General features: G+C 36.9%; 1 protein-coding gene across 4 annotated transcripts in view; it reads right to left on the reverse strand.

The window, feature by feature from the left end:
- Positions 1-11,379, reverse strand: part of TM6SF1 (transmembrane 6 superfamily member 1) — a 21,967-nt gene extending 10,588 nt beyond the window's left edge. For 2 of the 4 annotated variants that reach the window (XM_026855718.1, XM_026855719.1), the window contains exons 1-5: positions 8,647-10,043; positions 7,573-7,676; positions 6,650-6,732; positions 5,075-5,196; positions 386-490 (exon numbers count right to left, since the gene is read on the reverse strand). In XM_026855718.1, the coding sequence (XP_026711519.1) occupies positions 386-490; positions 5,075-5,196; positions 6,650-6,732; positions 7,573-7,676; positions 8,647-8,829 (597 nt within the window). In that variant the 5' untranslated portion in view covers positions 8,830-10,043. The other 2 variants (XM_026855720.1, XM_026855721.1) reach the window with 2 other exon arrangements.
- Positions 11,380-11,891: the final 512 nt, after the last annotated feature.

Consider the following 11,891-nt stretch of genomic DNA (forward strand, 5'->3'; position numbering starts at 1 on the left):
TAATTTTAACTATGCATCTCTGTTTAGAAAAACATGAATACTGACTTAATTCAGTTGGTCTGTCTCCATGTTCTTGGCCATAAATGTAACACCAGACCAATGAAAACAGTTTTAGGTCATGCTGATCTGCACTTGGGATGCTATTTACTCTGGTGATTGTGCACCTCCTTTTGAAAAACATACTTTAAAAAGGGAAAAAGGGAGAAGCAAGGCACTGCTAATTATCATAAATTGTCCTTTTTGTATCAAAGGCCTATTCCAACCCTGAAAGTCACAGGATTTCCCTTGACCAAAATGTACACACTTTCTCACAGACACAATTATTTCAAATGTAAAAGTCTAACTGAAAATTAGAGGCCAGAATATTAAAATATCTTCAACTTACCATGCCCCTAAATATGCAAAACCCCGTTGCTAGAATGAGGTATGCAGCTAACATTAAATCTATTGGTCGTCTTAAGAGTCCTTTCTTCTGGACTTCCTGAACCACCTGCAACACAGAATGTGTTTAGTGAGTACATTCCAGTTCCACATGACATGTATTTAACTCCAGATGAGTCGCCACAAGAAGGGTGAAGCAGTGAAACATTGATAGACACAGCTCTCAAGTTATGTTACCATATTTATCCACCAATTTCAGAGACAGAAAGATTTCCACATCTAAAAAAGTTAACTTCAGACTTTATAGGATTCAGTGGGGAAAATTAATCTGAAACTCCAGAAATGGATGGATCAAGCTAAAGCCATTTCAATACAGAACAGTTTACTTTCAAAGCAACCTAAATCAAATGAACTCTGCAATCACATAAGGCTTTAAAGCAGGATAACTAACTTCTTCAAAGTTACATCTTTTGTTATTTGGAATTAATTCATCTTCCTGAATATCCCTATGTAGAAAAGCTTTGGAAATGGAGGTTTGTCTCAAACTGTTTAAGTTGAATCTAACACACTTTGTAAAACTACTCTTTGGATGGACAGCAAAATGAGGGTCCATCTCATTACTGACAGTGAATGCTGGATCTGAGCAGCCTGTGACACTATTGAAATTAATGGAATACCCCTGGCATAAAATAAAAGCTTTTCTGTGGCCAGCTGAGTTCTCTGCTGAGTTCAGTAAGCAAATGATACATCTTAATATTTAATGCAGAAATAGAGACTGAAATGTGTTTGTGTGTGTATGGAGCACGTGGCAAATCCTCCATTCTTCTGTTACTGTACATTGTGATTCCTCCGACGGGCACTGAGGCACTTCTCGGCATCTGGATCTGATCTGTTCTGTACCTCCTTTCCTCAGCCTCGGAACAGGAATCCCCCCTGCTGCATCACATGGGCAGATGTGAGGGGTTCACACTCTACAGTAGCAAAGGATGTATCGATCTCTAATGTGGAAGATGGCTTGGAGGAACTAAAGTCATGCCTTTGCCTACATTAAAACTTTCAAGACCCATGGAAATAATTCAAGGTACGCTTTCAGCGCTGTGTAGTCACAGATAAAATTATAAGCACGTCAGAGTATCTTTCTGTAGTTCAGAGGGAAAACTTCTCCATTTATATGTTACTCATTTCCTTTTCCTTTTTATTAACTGTGCATTGGCATGCAGACAGCAAAAGAAAAACCCAATTTCCTTCCTGTTATACACTTGTGGAGTTGTCTCCAAAGCACAAAACAATAATTAGGATGTAGAGGCATAGTTAAAAGCACTCAGGATCAAGATACTCACAACAAAGTTATTGAAACAGGAGAAATGATCTTGCAAGCACAATTCCTGAGTGAGAACTACAAGATTTGAATTGTAGTTTAAGAAAAATATGGCTATTTTAAACACATAGGCCACCCCTTTCATAAAACTTTTTTCTTTTAAAGGATCTTTTTCAGAAAAAAAAAAGTGACCCCTTTGTTTTTCAAACACAAATTACAGGTCTGTTTTGGCAGTATGGTGTCACTTCACGGTATTTAAAGTACTAGCATAGGAATGTTTATAATATGACCTCAAAAGAATGTCTATATTCTAATATTTATTCCTATGAAAGACAAAGGCTGCCCATGGCTGCTGAGTTGCAAGTCATTTTCAGATGTAGACTACCTAAGGATAATGGAAAGTTTGAGGGTTGATAAATTTTGTTTCCGCTTTTATCTAAGTTGAAGCTTATCATTCCTCCTTTCAAAAAGTATAATAAATGAAAGCATGTATTTACTGTGATCACAAAGCTACAATACAACTGTGTACTTAGAGGTTTTGAAGACAAAGTCAGCATTAGTGGAAACAACTTTTGGTGCAGTATGAGTTTGTGAAATTGCCAGGGTGCAGAAAACTCACACCTTTCTTTCAATGTGCATACATTTATGCAAACAAAATGAAAATGCAAAGCTTAAAAAAAAGCAGAAGCAAGAATTTGAAAGACAGCATGGGCATTGCTGACAGACCTCAGCTACACAGTGATTTTGTCTTACCCTTCTTTTACACAGCAAAGTCACTTCAGTATGCTAAAACGAATTACATGCTAAGTACACCGGGCAAGTAGAGATGACCTGCCACAGGTTTCCTATTTATTGCAAACAGCACTGAACTCTGCACAGATCTCACCACCCTGCTCTTTCTTTTGTATAGCAAGGAAGTGTGTAGGCAGGCTTTGCATTTTCTCTCCCTCCCCTAACTTCTGGGAGGGTCCTGACGTGATCAGTTTTAAGGAATCAAAATAATCTTATGTACTGTCCATAGAAGTCAGTCCCTTCAGAATTCATGTGCAAATCTGAATTTATGTGTATTAATTCTGTTAATGAATTTTAAGTTATATTAATTTTTTCTGGGCTGCTATACTTGTAGATAAATCTGTTGGGCTTTGTAAATACTGCAGCACAGCTTAGTTTGATTCTAAATGAGGACATAACTCCAGTCCTCTCCCATGCACCCACCTCTATTAGAAAACATCCAAAACTTGATTACCTCTTTTCTGTCCCCGCAGTGATTTTTTTTTTTAGCTAACTAGTTTATAATAATATTATAGCAAAGAACACCGTGACCACCAGAATATACCTTGCTTCTGTTGCTTTAATGTATTTTTCTATATACTCGCACTATCATGTTTAAAAGCATTATTATATTTTCTTCCTAAATCTTTTAATATCAACTCTGAATACTGACAGCTAAAAAGTAGTTCAATTCTACAGTTAATTGCAAATGATCTATTGAAAGATAACTAAATATTTTCAGGACTTACAGTGATTAGCTAACTGGTTAGTAGCACTGCACACAATTATTATCTGGAAAACATTTAATTTAAGACTGAGAGAGTTGTGTAAAAAAATAAGAAAAATTTGAGTAGTCATGTTAAGATTTAAAGGCATTTTAAGGCATACAGTTATTGAACCTAGGTATTTATGCTTGGATATGGAGTATAAATTAGGTGTGAAGACAAACTAACTTTTAAAAAAGAAACAACCTAGAAAGGGTAGGATGCCCCAGTGAAAGGAATCAAGGCTTTTTCTATGACTTTTTGAGCAAGGAAGTTTAGGTCTACAAGAAAGGATTTGCTAAGAAGGGCAATGTGAAATTTTCAGATCACCAGCTTTTATGCACTCTCTTTCTGAAATAGAATTTTAAAACCTAAGTTTCTCTGCAATATATATACCAAAGTAAAATATCAAACCTAGGTAAGCAGTTTAGCTCCTGGTAAGCATAGGAGACATGGCTATATTTCAGCAAATAAGCAGTCCATCACATATTTTCTGTAATAGCAGTTTCTGTGGTGTTCTCAGTACTAGGAGAACAAACTGAAACCTTCATCCATCCTCCATGTGAAGGACGTCCTCATTAATATATATGGCAAAAATCACCATCGTTACCTTTAACTACATTTAATTTCTCTACCCTGATGACTCTAAAGAATGTGTTTCTGGCCACAGTTAGTGACACCTTTAAATAAATCAGCTCAAATTGCTTTGGGATGGGACATGTGGTTTCCTATAAGCCTATGCAAGAGGGTAGAGGAGGGTTTTGCACCTCAAGTCTCCCCCAGTTTGCCTTTCATAGAGATTTGCCCTAAAAGTGGTGATTCTGTAGCAGTTCTTTAAACATCAGGAGATAGAAACATCTATCTATACCCCTCTTTCCTACTGAAGAATCATGGATGGATGGCTGATTGTTATATTTCATCCATTCCCGGAAAAATCTGCTGTTATTCTATGCCACAGGCTGTGCCCCTTGCATACTGACTGCCTGTTAGCTACAGAATAGGAACCAACTCCTTCATCTGCATCTGTGTTTCCAGTTACAGAATGAACCTGAGTCTCAGGAGCTCTTGTGATGCAAAAATATTAATTGATTGTATTACTTACAAATGATATGGTGTGCTGTGGCAATAAACTGGCTTACTTACAGCAACAAAGAGTTAAAGATCTGTTCTGTGCTTTGTACTGCAGGGATCTTTTTTTAACTTTTTTTTTTTTTTTTTAATAAAACATGCCTAAACTTATTGCATTTTTTGATAGCTCAGTTAATCTTATTACAGCCCAACTATTAAATTCAAAGGCAAAGGTCTAAGGAGTTTTAGTAACCATTATATTTACATATTTTTTTTTATAAGTAAGCAGTGTATAAATAATCTTCATATCAATGTATGTTTTACCCATAAAATCTAATATTGCAGAATGCACATATGAAAAATTGTTAAATTACATGAAAACTGTAAGTCATCTGCAGAAGAATACTTTCCTGCAGAGGTTCTATGAGGATTTTGTGGTGCTTTATAAAGCTGGTATATGTCAGTATTTTCATCAGTGAAGAAAATGAAACAGTTAGAAACCGGATAGAGGGTAGTAACACAATTACACCTAGATATGGGTTCTTTACTCTAAACATAAGATTCTTTTGCTTTTTCTTTATCCCACCATAATGAAATGGTCCTGCAGTATAGATATTTTTACAGTGTCTACACAGCCTGGCAGCAATTGTCATAACAGTGAACAGTTACAGTACATTCCATGCTCACCGAGGCACCTATAAAACTCAGCAGAAACAGCAAATATATTTCAGTTTTCCTAACAGTAGCCAACACTTAAATACAATAATATTACCTTGACTGGAGTGTCGTGAGTCACCGAAGGTTGGTTATAAATTCGGAACCCAGCCCATATGGGAAGGCAAATATATGGTACACTCAAGAAAAAAGCAGGAAACACTTTTGTTCCATATTTGCCTGTTAAACAATAATTATAAGATGTATGAGAATTTGTAACCTGTGTTGCAGAACAGTTAAAAAATACCCTATGTGATATCATACCTAAAGCAGCTATGGTAATGTAAACATAAAACATTAGAAATCACTATTATAGGCAACACACATCTTGAAAATCATGTTCTCAATAGTGGTGAAGTCACAGGTGACAAAGAACCTATCCAACAGGAAGTCATTTTGGAAATTAGGGGTTTTTTTTCCAGGGGTCAGGAAACCACCTCTGTCACTCTGCAGTAAGTCATCCTATAGGATGGGACAGCTTTGAAATCTCTTAACGGAACCTGCTTCAAAGAGACATTATTCTCTAATAAATGGGGGGAAAAAAAATATCAATTTTTTAAGGAACTTTTTAAGGAAAAAATGGGAAAAAAGGAATGTATCCATTTTTTAAGATCTGAGATAGTGTTTGTTTTCCAAAGTCCTGATTTTGTCTACAGGCCTGTACTAATATTTGAGGGCAAAACATAAATTCAGAGAGCTATCCTCAACCCAGGTAAATCAGGAAAAACTGTCTTTTACATTGGCTATTCTCTGTGTCAGAAAGGAAGGCAGAAGGCATGCTCTTGAGAACAAGTTTCCTGGCCTTCTCTAGAGGAAAGAGGAAATGAGATGGTCATGTTAAATTTGCTGACTGATTTTTCTGTGGTGCGTGTATATCTACAAAGGATAGAACTGGACTGGCCCCAGGCTGCACCATGAATATTCCTCCTCTGTCATAAAAAATGGGGCTATAGTGAGCTATTCTGAAGCTGTCTACAGGATCACAAACATTTTTCTCAGTGGAACACTAGTCAACTTTGCATCAATTTAAGCTTTGTTAAATAGGAACTCTTTAGTTGAGGGGGGTGACACTCTCAAAGGATCACCTGCCAGTAATAATGATGTAAAATTTTGTGTTACAATTCTGTACCTCTAGCAGCGCAGCAATGCACTGATTTATGTTAGAAATCTAGGAATGTTACATTACTTTGAAAACAGAATAACTTCCAGATTTCACTTTTAAAGGTGATTTGGATGCTTCCTGTAAGCTGCTTGAAAGTCAAACTACTAAGTAAATTGTAAATTTGATGCAAAATAAGATTTATATTTTTCATGACACTAAGACAGTTATTGACTCATTGCTTAAATTAAACCTAGTTTGAATGAAAGCTTTATGGGTATAACAAAATACAATACTTTAGGGTTTTTTTTTCCCTCAGGAACAATGTAAATGGAAAGGGTTTTTTTCCTGATCTCCATCTTCCCCTTCTCATGTTTAAATTTTGAAATATCTTGCATCTCTTTACTGATATTCCTAAAATTCCTCTTTCATATTATTACAGAAAGGAACCAATACTGCAGTGAAATACAGATAGCCTAATGCTGAACTTAGAAAATGTTTCACAGGAAAAAGTCATATAAATTATGTCCTTACCCACAATGTTTCCAGGCATAAAGACAATGATGCTCATAATAATGGAACCTAGCCAGTAGAGGCCAATGGTTCTATAGCTTTGTCTGTTTAAAAAAGAAAACAAGTCATAATTATCGCACCATCCCTAAAAATCCCCTACCCCAAATCACCCTCAAATATTATACGGATTGCCATGGTTGTATTTTAGTAAGTAAAGGTTTTAAAATCTGCACCACAAGTCAACAGTGGATTCTAGCCTCTGAGAGGGGGATGTGGAGAAATCCTACATTCACCTGTGAGAAGGTTATCACATGAACAGTACAGGATTTGTGCATACTCAGTTATCTGACATTGTTTTACTCATCTGAAGGCTGACTGCATGATTTTGCACATCACAGGTTGGAAAAGACTAGCAAACAATTAATCATTTATTTCATTCTGGTAGTGCTTTTATTACCAGTGGGTGCATTAGCCTCTGGAATTTAAGTAGTCATTTTCATCAAACTCTTTATTCAACAGCAATAAACATAAGAATGACTAGAAATAACCATTTTTCCTCTAAACTGTATGATAATCTCTAAAATGGATGCGAGAACATCATATGTTATTTTAAAAAATGTTTTACATGCATGATTTTAATGTGCATTCACTTTAAGCTTTCCTTTTAACTAACAAAGTGTTCAGAGGGGCTATACTCTCTGCTGCAAAGTGATGAAGAGAGGCTACAACTCGGTGGATTTGCCAGTCTTATTCAGCTGAGAGAAAGGGTAAGGTGGTGAATGTTTCAATTCCTGCAAGTAACAAAATTTTAATTGCGTTACTTTGGCCTAAAACATGAGATTGTCCTGAATGAAAAATCTAAATACTGCATAGAAAAGAAAGCCCTTTGTAGGTTATATGAGAATGCAAGCAAAGTAAACAGTATACAAATCAAAATTGCTTACTCCCATGCAATAGCTGCCACCATCACCAGATACATCAGATAATGAACGGAGCCATCCCAATAGCAGATCACATGGCCATACGCAGTGTTCAGATATGGTTCACCCTAGGGAACATTTATTTTTAAAAAGATACAGTGATTAGAGGAAGAATAACAAATAATCAATTAATAAAGAACAGCAGGAAACCAGTTCAGAAAAGTAACTGATATTTTTTTCAATCCAGGGGTACAGTTTCTGACTGACAATACACATTTCCAACCACAGATTTGGTTTAGGTAGGATCAGGTATAATTGAAACAGCTATATAGTTGCAAAACAGGGTGAAAGATGGAAGGAAAAACTCCTGTGTATCACTGTCTGCGTTGTTCTGCTATGTTATGGAAATACTACTTTTCCATATTTTAGTGACAAAAGCTAGAAAGTAAAGGTCCATTTAACATGGAACAAATAAAGATATATTTAGCAACCTAGAGATCTACAACAGTGTTGAATATATTGATGACAAGGTATAACCTTGTAAGGTCCAACTCATTTCACGTTCATGGAATCTTTTCAATGACTTCAGTGACTTTCATATCAAGCTCTTACTGAGCTATTTTTGGGGGATGTTGATATTCAGCAGCCAACAGATTCTGCTGACTAGGTATCTGGCATCATCATTTTCTAACTCTACTTTAATTCCTTTCAGTAAAGTGATCAGGCAAAAATAAAGGAGCAATTTTGTTTCCTTCTTGGTAACACATTTAGGTACTGCAGTACTCATCCACTCCCAAGTGCTGAGTATCTGTGGCTTTCTGCAAACATGTACAGTCTATTCAATTCCCACAGAAGTTAATACAGAACAGCATTACTTCAACTAAATGAAATAATGTCGGAGCTTGAAAGGTATGCTATTTTTTCCAAATGAATCAGTGATATCAGGTTTTGTCCACAACAATAATGAAACAGGTCAATGATCAAATTCAAGATGACCCTTTTCAATGCGTTAGCGGATGGTTTTTCTGTGACAAATACTATTAAAACCTATTTGTAGTAAAGATTTTGTTTACATTTGTAAGCCAAACAATTGTTTACCTCTCTCAAGTAATGAGTCATGAACCCATCAATAATTCCATCCTGTTCCAGTCCAATTATTAGATTCACTACACTGGTAAAGGCAAATACAGCATAAACTGTAATAAGATAAAGGGGAAAAAAAAATAAATTAAAAACTTGAAACCACACAGTCACTTCACAGTCCAATAAATTCAGGCACATCTAGATGCACCTACTTTGAGGTCAGAGATATTTAGTATACAACATGACTTTCTTGCATAGCTTAATATTTTTTAAATTAGTGGTTGGTCAACAAAGTTCTTCAGAAGCTTTTCTTAGAAATGTGAAATTCTGTAGAGCTGTAGGCACAGCCTACATGGAGAATCAGTGTCTGCAGAAAGGACTACGTAGCCTTTCAAAAATCTTGGTCACACAAAGTATGCAGTACGTTGACTGTAGTCATCTCTTGGAAAGGAGAAAGGACCACAAAAAGGAGGTGAAGAGGGAAATGTAACATGCCATTTTTAGAGGTGAGCAAGGCAAACTGCGTTAGCCACAGCAGTCCATAGGAGACCTATCTGGCAAGTTAGCGAGTCACTCCTTTGAGAGAAGATATTTATTTGCAGTAGGTTTATGTTATTTATTTCCTTTGATTTCAGTGTGAACGGAGAGTTCCCCGCCTCACGCAGAACACTGGGGACAGACGCCTACAAGTTGCAATGACAGAGGGCAAATATAGGTGGTTTGTGCGCTGCTTTTGCCTATGGACCCATCTTGTAAAATTTAAGAAAAACAGCTGTGTTTTTTCTTCTAGATTTTTGCAATAAGGTAATCTAGATCTAAGGTTTCCTTTTAAAAGATATTATCTCCATTCTTTTATGGCAAAGTACCAATATAGAAATGCTTGCCCGAGCCTGCAGACAGGCTAAGCCAGGAGTTGGGGTGGTTTGAACTGTCTTATATATCACAAAGGTGAGTTAACACAGAAGCCTCATAAAAATGGGAGAATTAAGGAATTCAATCATAGGAAGAACTAAGCCACGGAGGCCACTGATCCAAAAGATCCCAAAATCCCAAATGAGTCCACACAGGATGAGATATATGTGAAAGGTCTACTGTGATGCCTAAGTCCTGCTACAAGGAGGATCTTAACAGAGCAGGTATGACAGTATTTTGAACACTTTCACAACCCAACTCGAGTGTTATTCTTTCCATATAGGAGGTCTGGCTTGTCCCCAAGATGGATCTCCTATTTGAGAATAAAAAGGTTTGAAAGAAGCATTATTTCTCTTCCTTTTTCCCCAGTCTTTCCTTCTTCCCTGGCTCCTTAGCACCTCACCAGACTGGGTTCTGAAGACATGCCTTAAATGTTCAATCTGAAATAACTATCATATTATCATTTATATAAATTAGCACTTTCTGAATTTAGCTTCATTGTTACCAACGCATACCATAAAACAGCGGGTCTTTTGGTGGTTTTCTTTTGACAAGAACACGAGCCAACAGAGCAATAAAAACCAGAACCAGCAATCCAACTGCAACGATTGCCCAGGAACTGTAACAGTATTAAAAAGAAAAAGAATTTAAAAGAAAGACAGAGAATGAGACAGAATTTTGTTTCTTCAGCTTTTCTTACCAGCTATCCTTAAATGCACATACTCTTAAACTAACTTCTAATACTTTAAAAGGCTGTTTTTATAGTCCATCACATAGTCTGTCACAGTATTCATTTTATAGTTTTGCAGAATTTATGTGCCTTTCTTTTCACATGTGATCATCTAAAAAAAGAAAATACTAAAATAGCTAGATAAACAATGTAACCAGGAGTCTAGATTTGGCCAACTAAAATCAGTTTTCATACTGGTATCTGCAAAAATAAACAAAAATCATGGAAAACTTAAAGGCCAATGAGAGGTGAAAGTCACAAGCTCAGAGATTTCAAGGCTGAAAAGGATCATTAGGGACATTTAGTCTAACCTCAGCAATAAATTATCTACTCAGAATATTATATGTTCACAAATAAAACACATCAGTCCCATGGAACAGGAGTATCGATGTGGACTGCCTATGATGGATCTAGGTTTAATTTCCAGTTTTGAAGTGCTACCAAATGTCTCTCTGGCCCTACAAGGCAAGATCCCTTGGGGGGGGTTTAGTAATCAAGGGTGGGCTTGGCAGAAAAGACCTTTTCTCAAGACGGGACTATAATTATAGTGCATGTAAAGTGGTAGTGGAGGAAAACACAAAAATCTTTGGCACAAAGCAGATTTGCCTCCTTCCCAATGAAAACGCAAGTCAAGAAAATCAGTTTGAAATTGGTTTATAGTTCTAAGTGTGTAAACTGTATTTAGTTCTCTTTAAGACAGACTCTACTTCTCAGTCTTCATTTTTTGTGCTTACTTATGGGGAAAAAAAGAACGGGAAAACTAGGTGAAGTCCAGAAACGCAAGCTAAAAATATTTCGTACATGATTTAATACATAGTACCGCTCTGTGTGTCAAGAAACCAAACTGCGTACAAACAAATAATAAAATGGTAATTTCTGCCTCAGTGAAAGTTCACTTAAAATTACTGCAAAAAATTTGCAAGATCAAATATTTCAGAATATATACACACATACTTTCTGGGTCAGGATGAGCAGTACTAGATTGGTGATTTAATATATGGTTTGAATCTTCTGCTAGTCTGTTTTCCCAGTGATGAATTTCTTCATACCATTACAGCTGTTAATATTGCAGTGACTTTTCACCTGCAGTCTATCAGTTTGAAATAAATATTGGCAATGAATCAAGTTAAGTCAGCATGTGTTATTCGGCATTTCTCTAGTAATGAAAAACAAAAACTTAAGTTGTCGGCCAGAAGGAGGAAAATGAGGAAGGAACACAGGTAGCAAAGCCTTGAAAACACAAAGCAAGTATTTTTTGCGCAGTGAAGTTGCAAAACGTCCCCGGGGCCGTGGGATCACAAAATACCACACGGACCTTTAAGTACATTGGTTTTCCACATGAGGAAAGACCTTTCCTTTCCAGACCTGCGGTTTATCCTGGGATCCTATTTTTCTGGCAGAGCGAGGGCGTATGGATGGACATTTTCAGTTAAAACTCGCAGGTCTTACGGGACGCCTGAAGCGTGCGGCTCGGGAGCTTTCTGAGGCTCTTCCGTTCTTTCCGAGTTCCTCCATTCGTTTTTAAATAGAATTGGATTTTGTTTGCGAATGCCTCCGCAGGGAGCGGGCGGGAGGCCGTAGCGCCCCGGGACAGCCCCCGGCGGCCGCGGCCGCGGGG

Source organism: Athene cunicularia (assembly GCF_003259725.1).
Source record: "Athene cunicularia isolate RWA chromosome 10 unlocalized genomic scaffold, athCun1 chr10_part1, whole genome shotgun sequence".
NCBI lineage: Eukaryota > Metazoa > Chordata > Aves > Strigiformes > Strigidae > Athene > Athene cunicularia.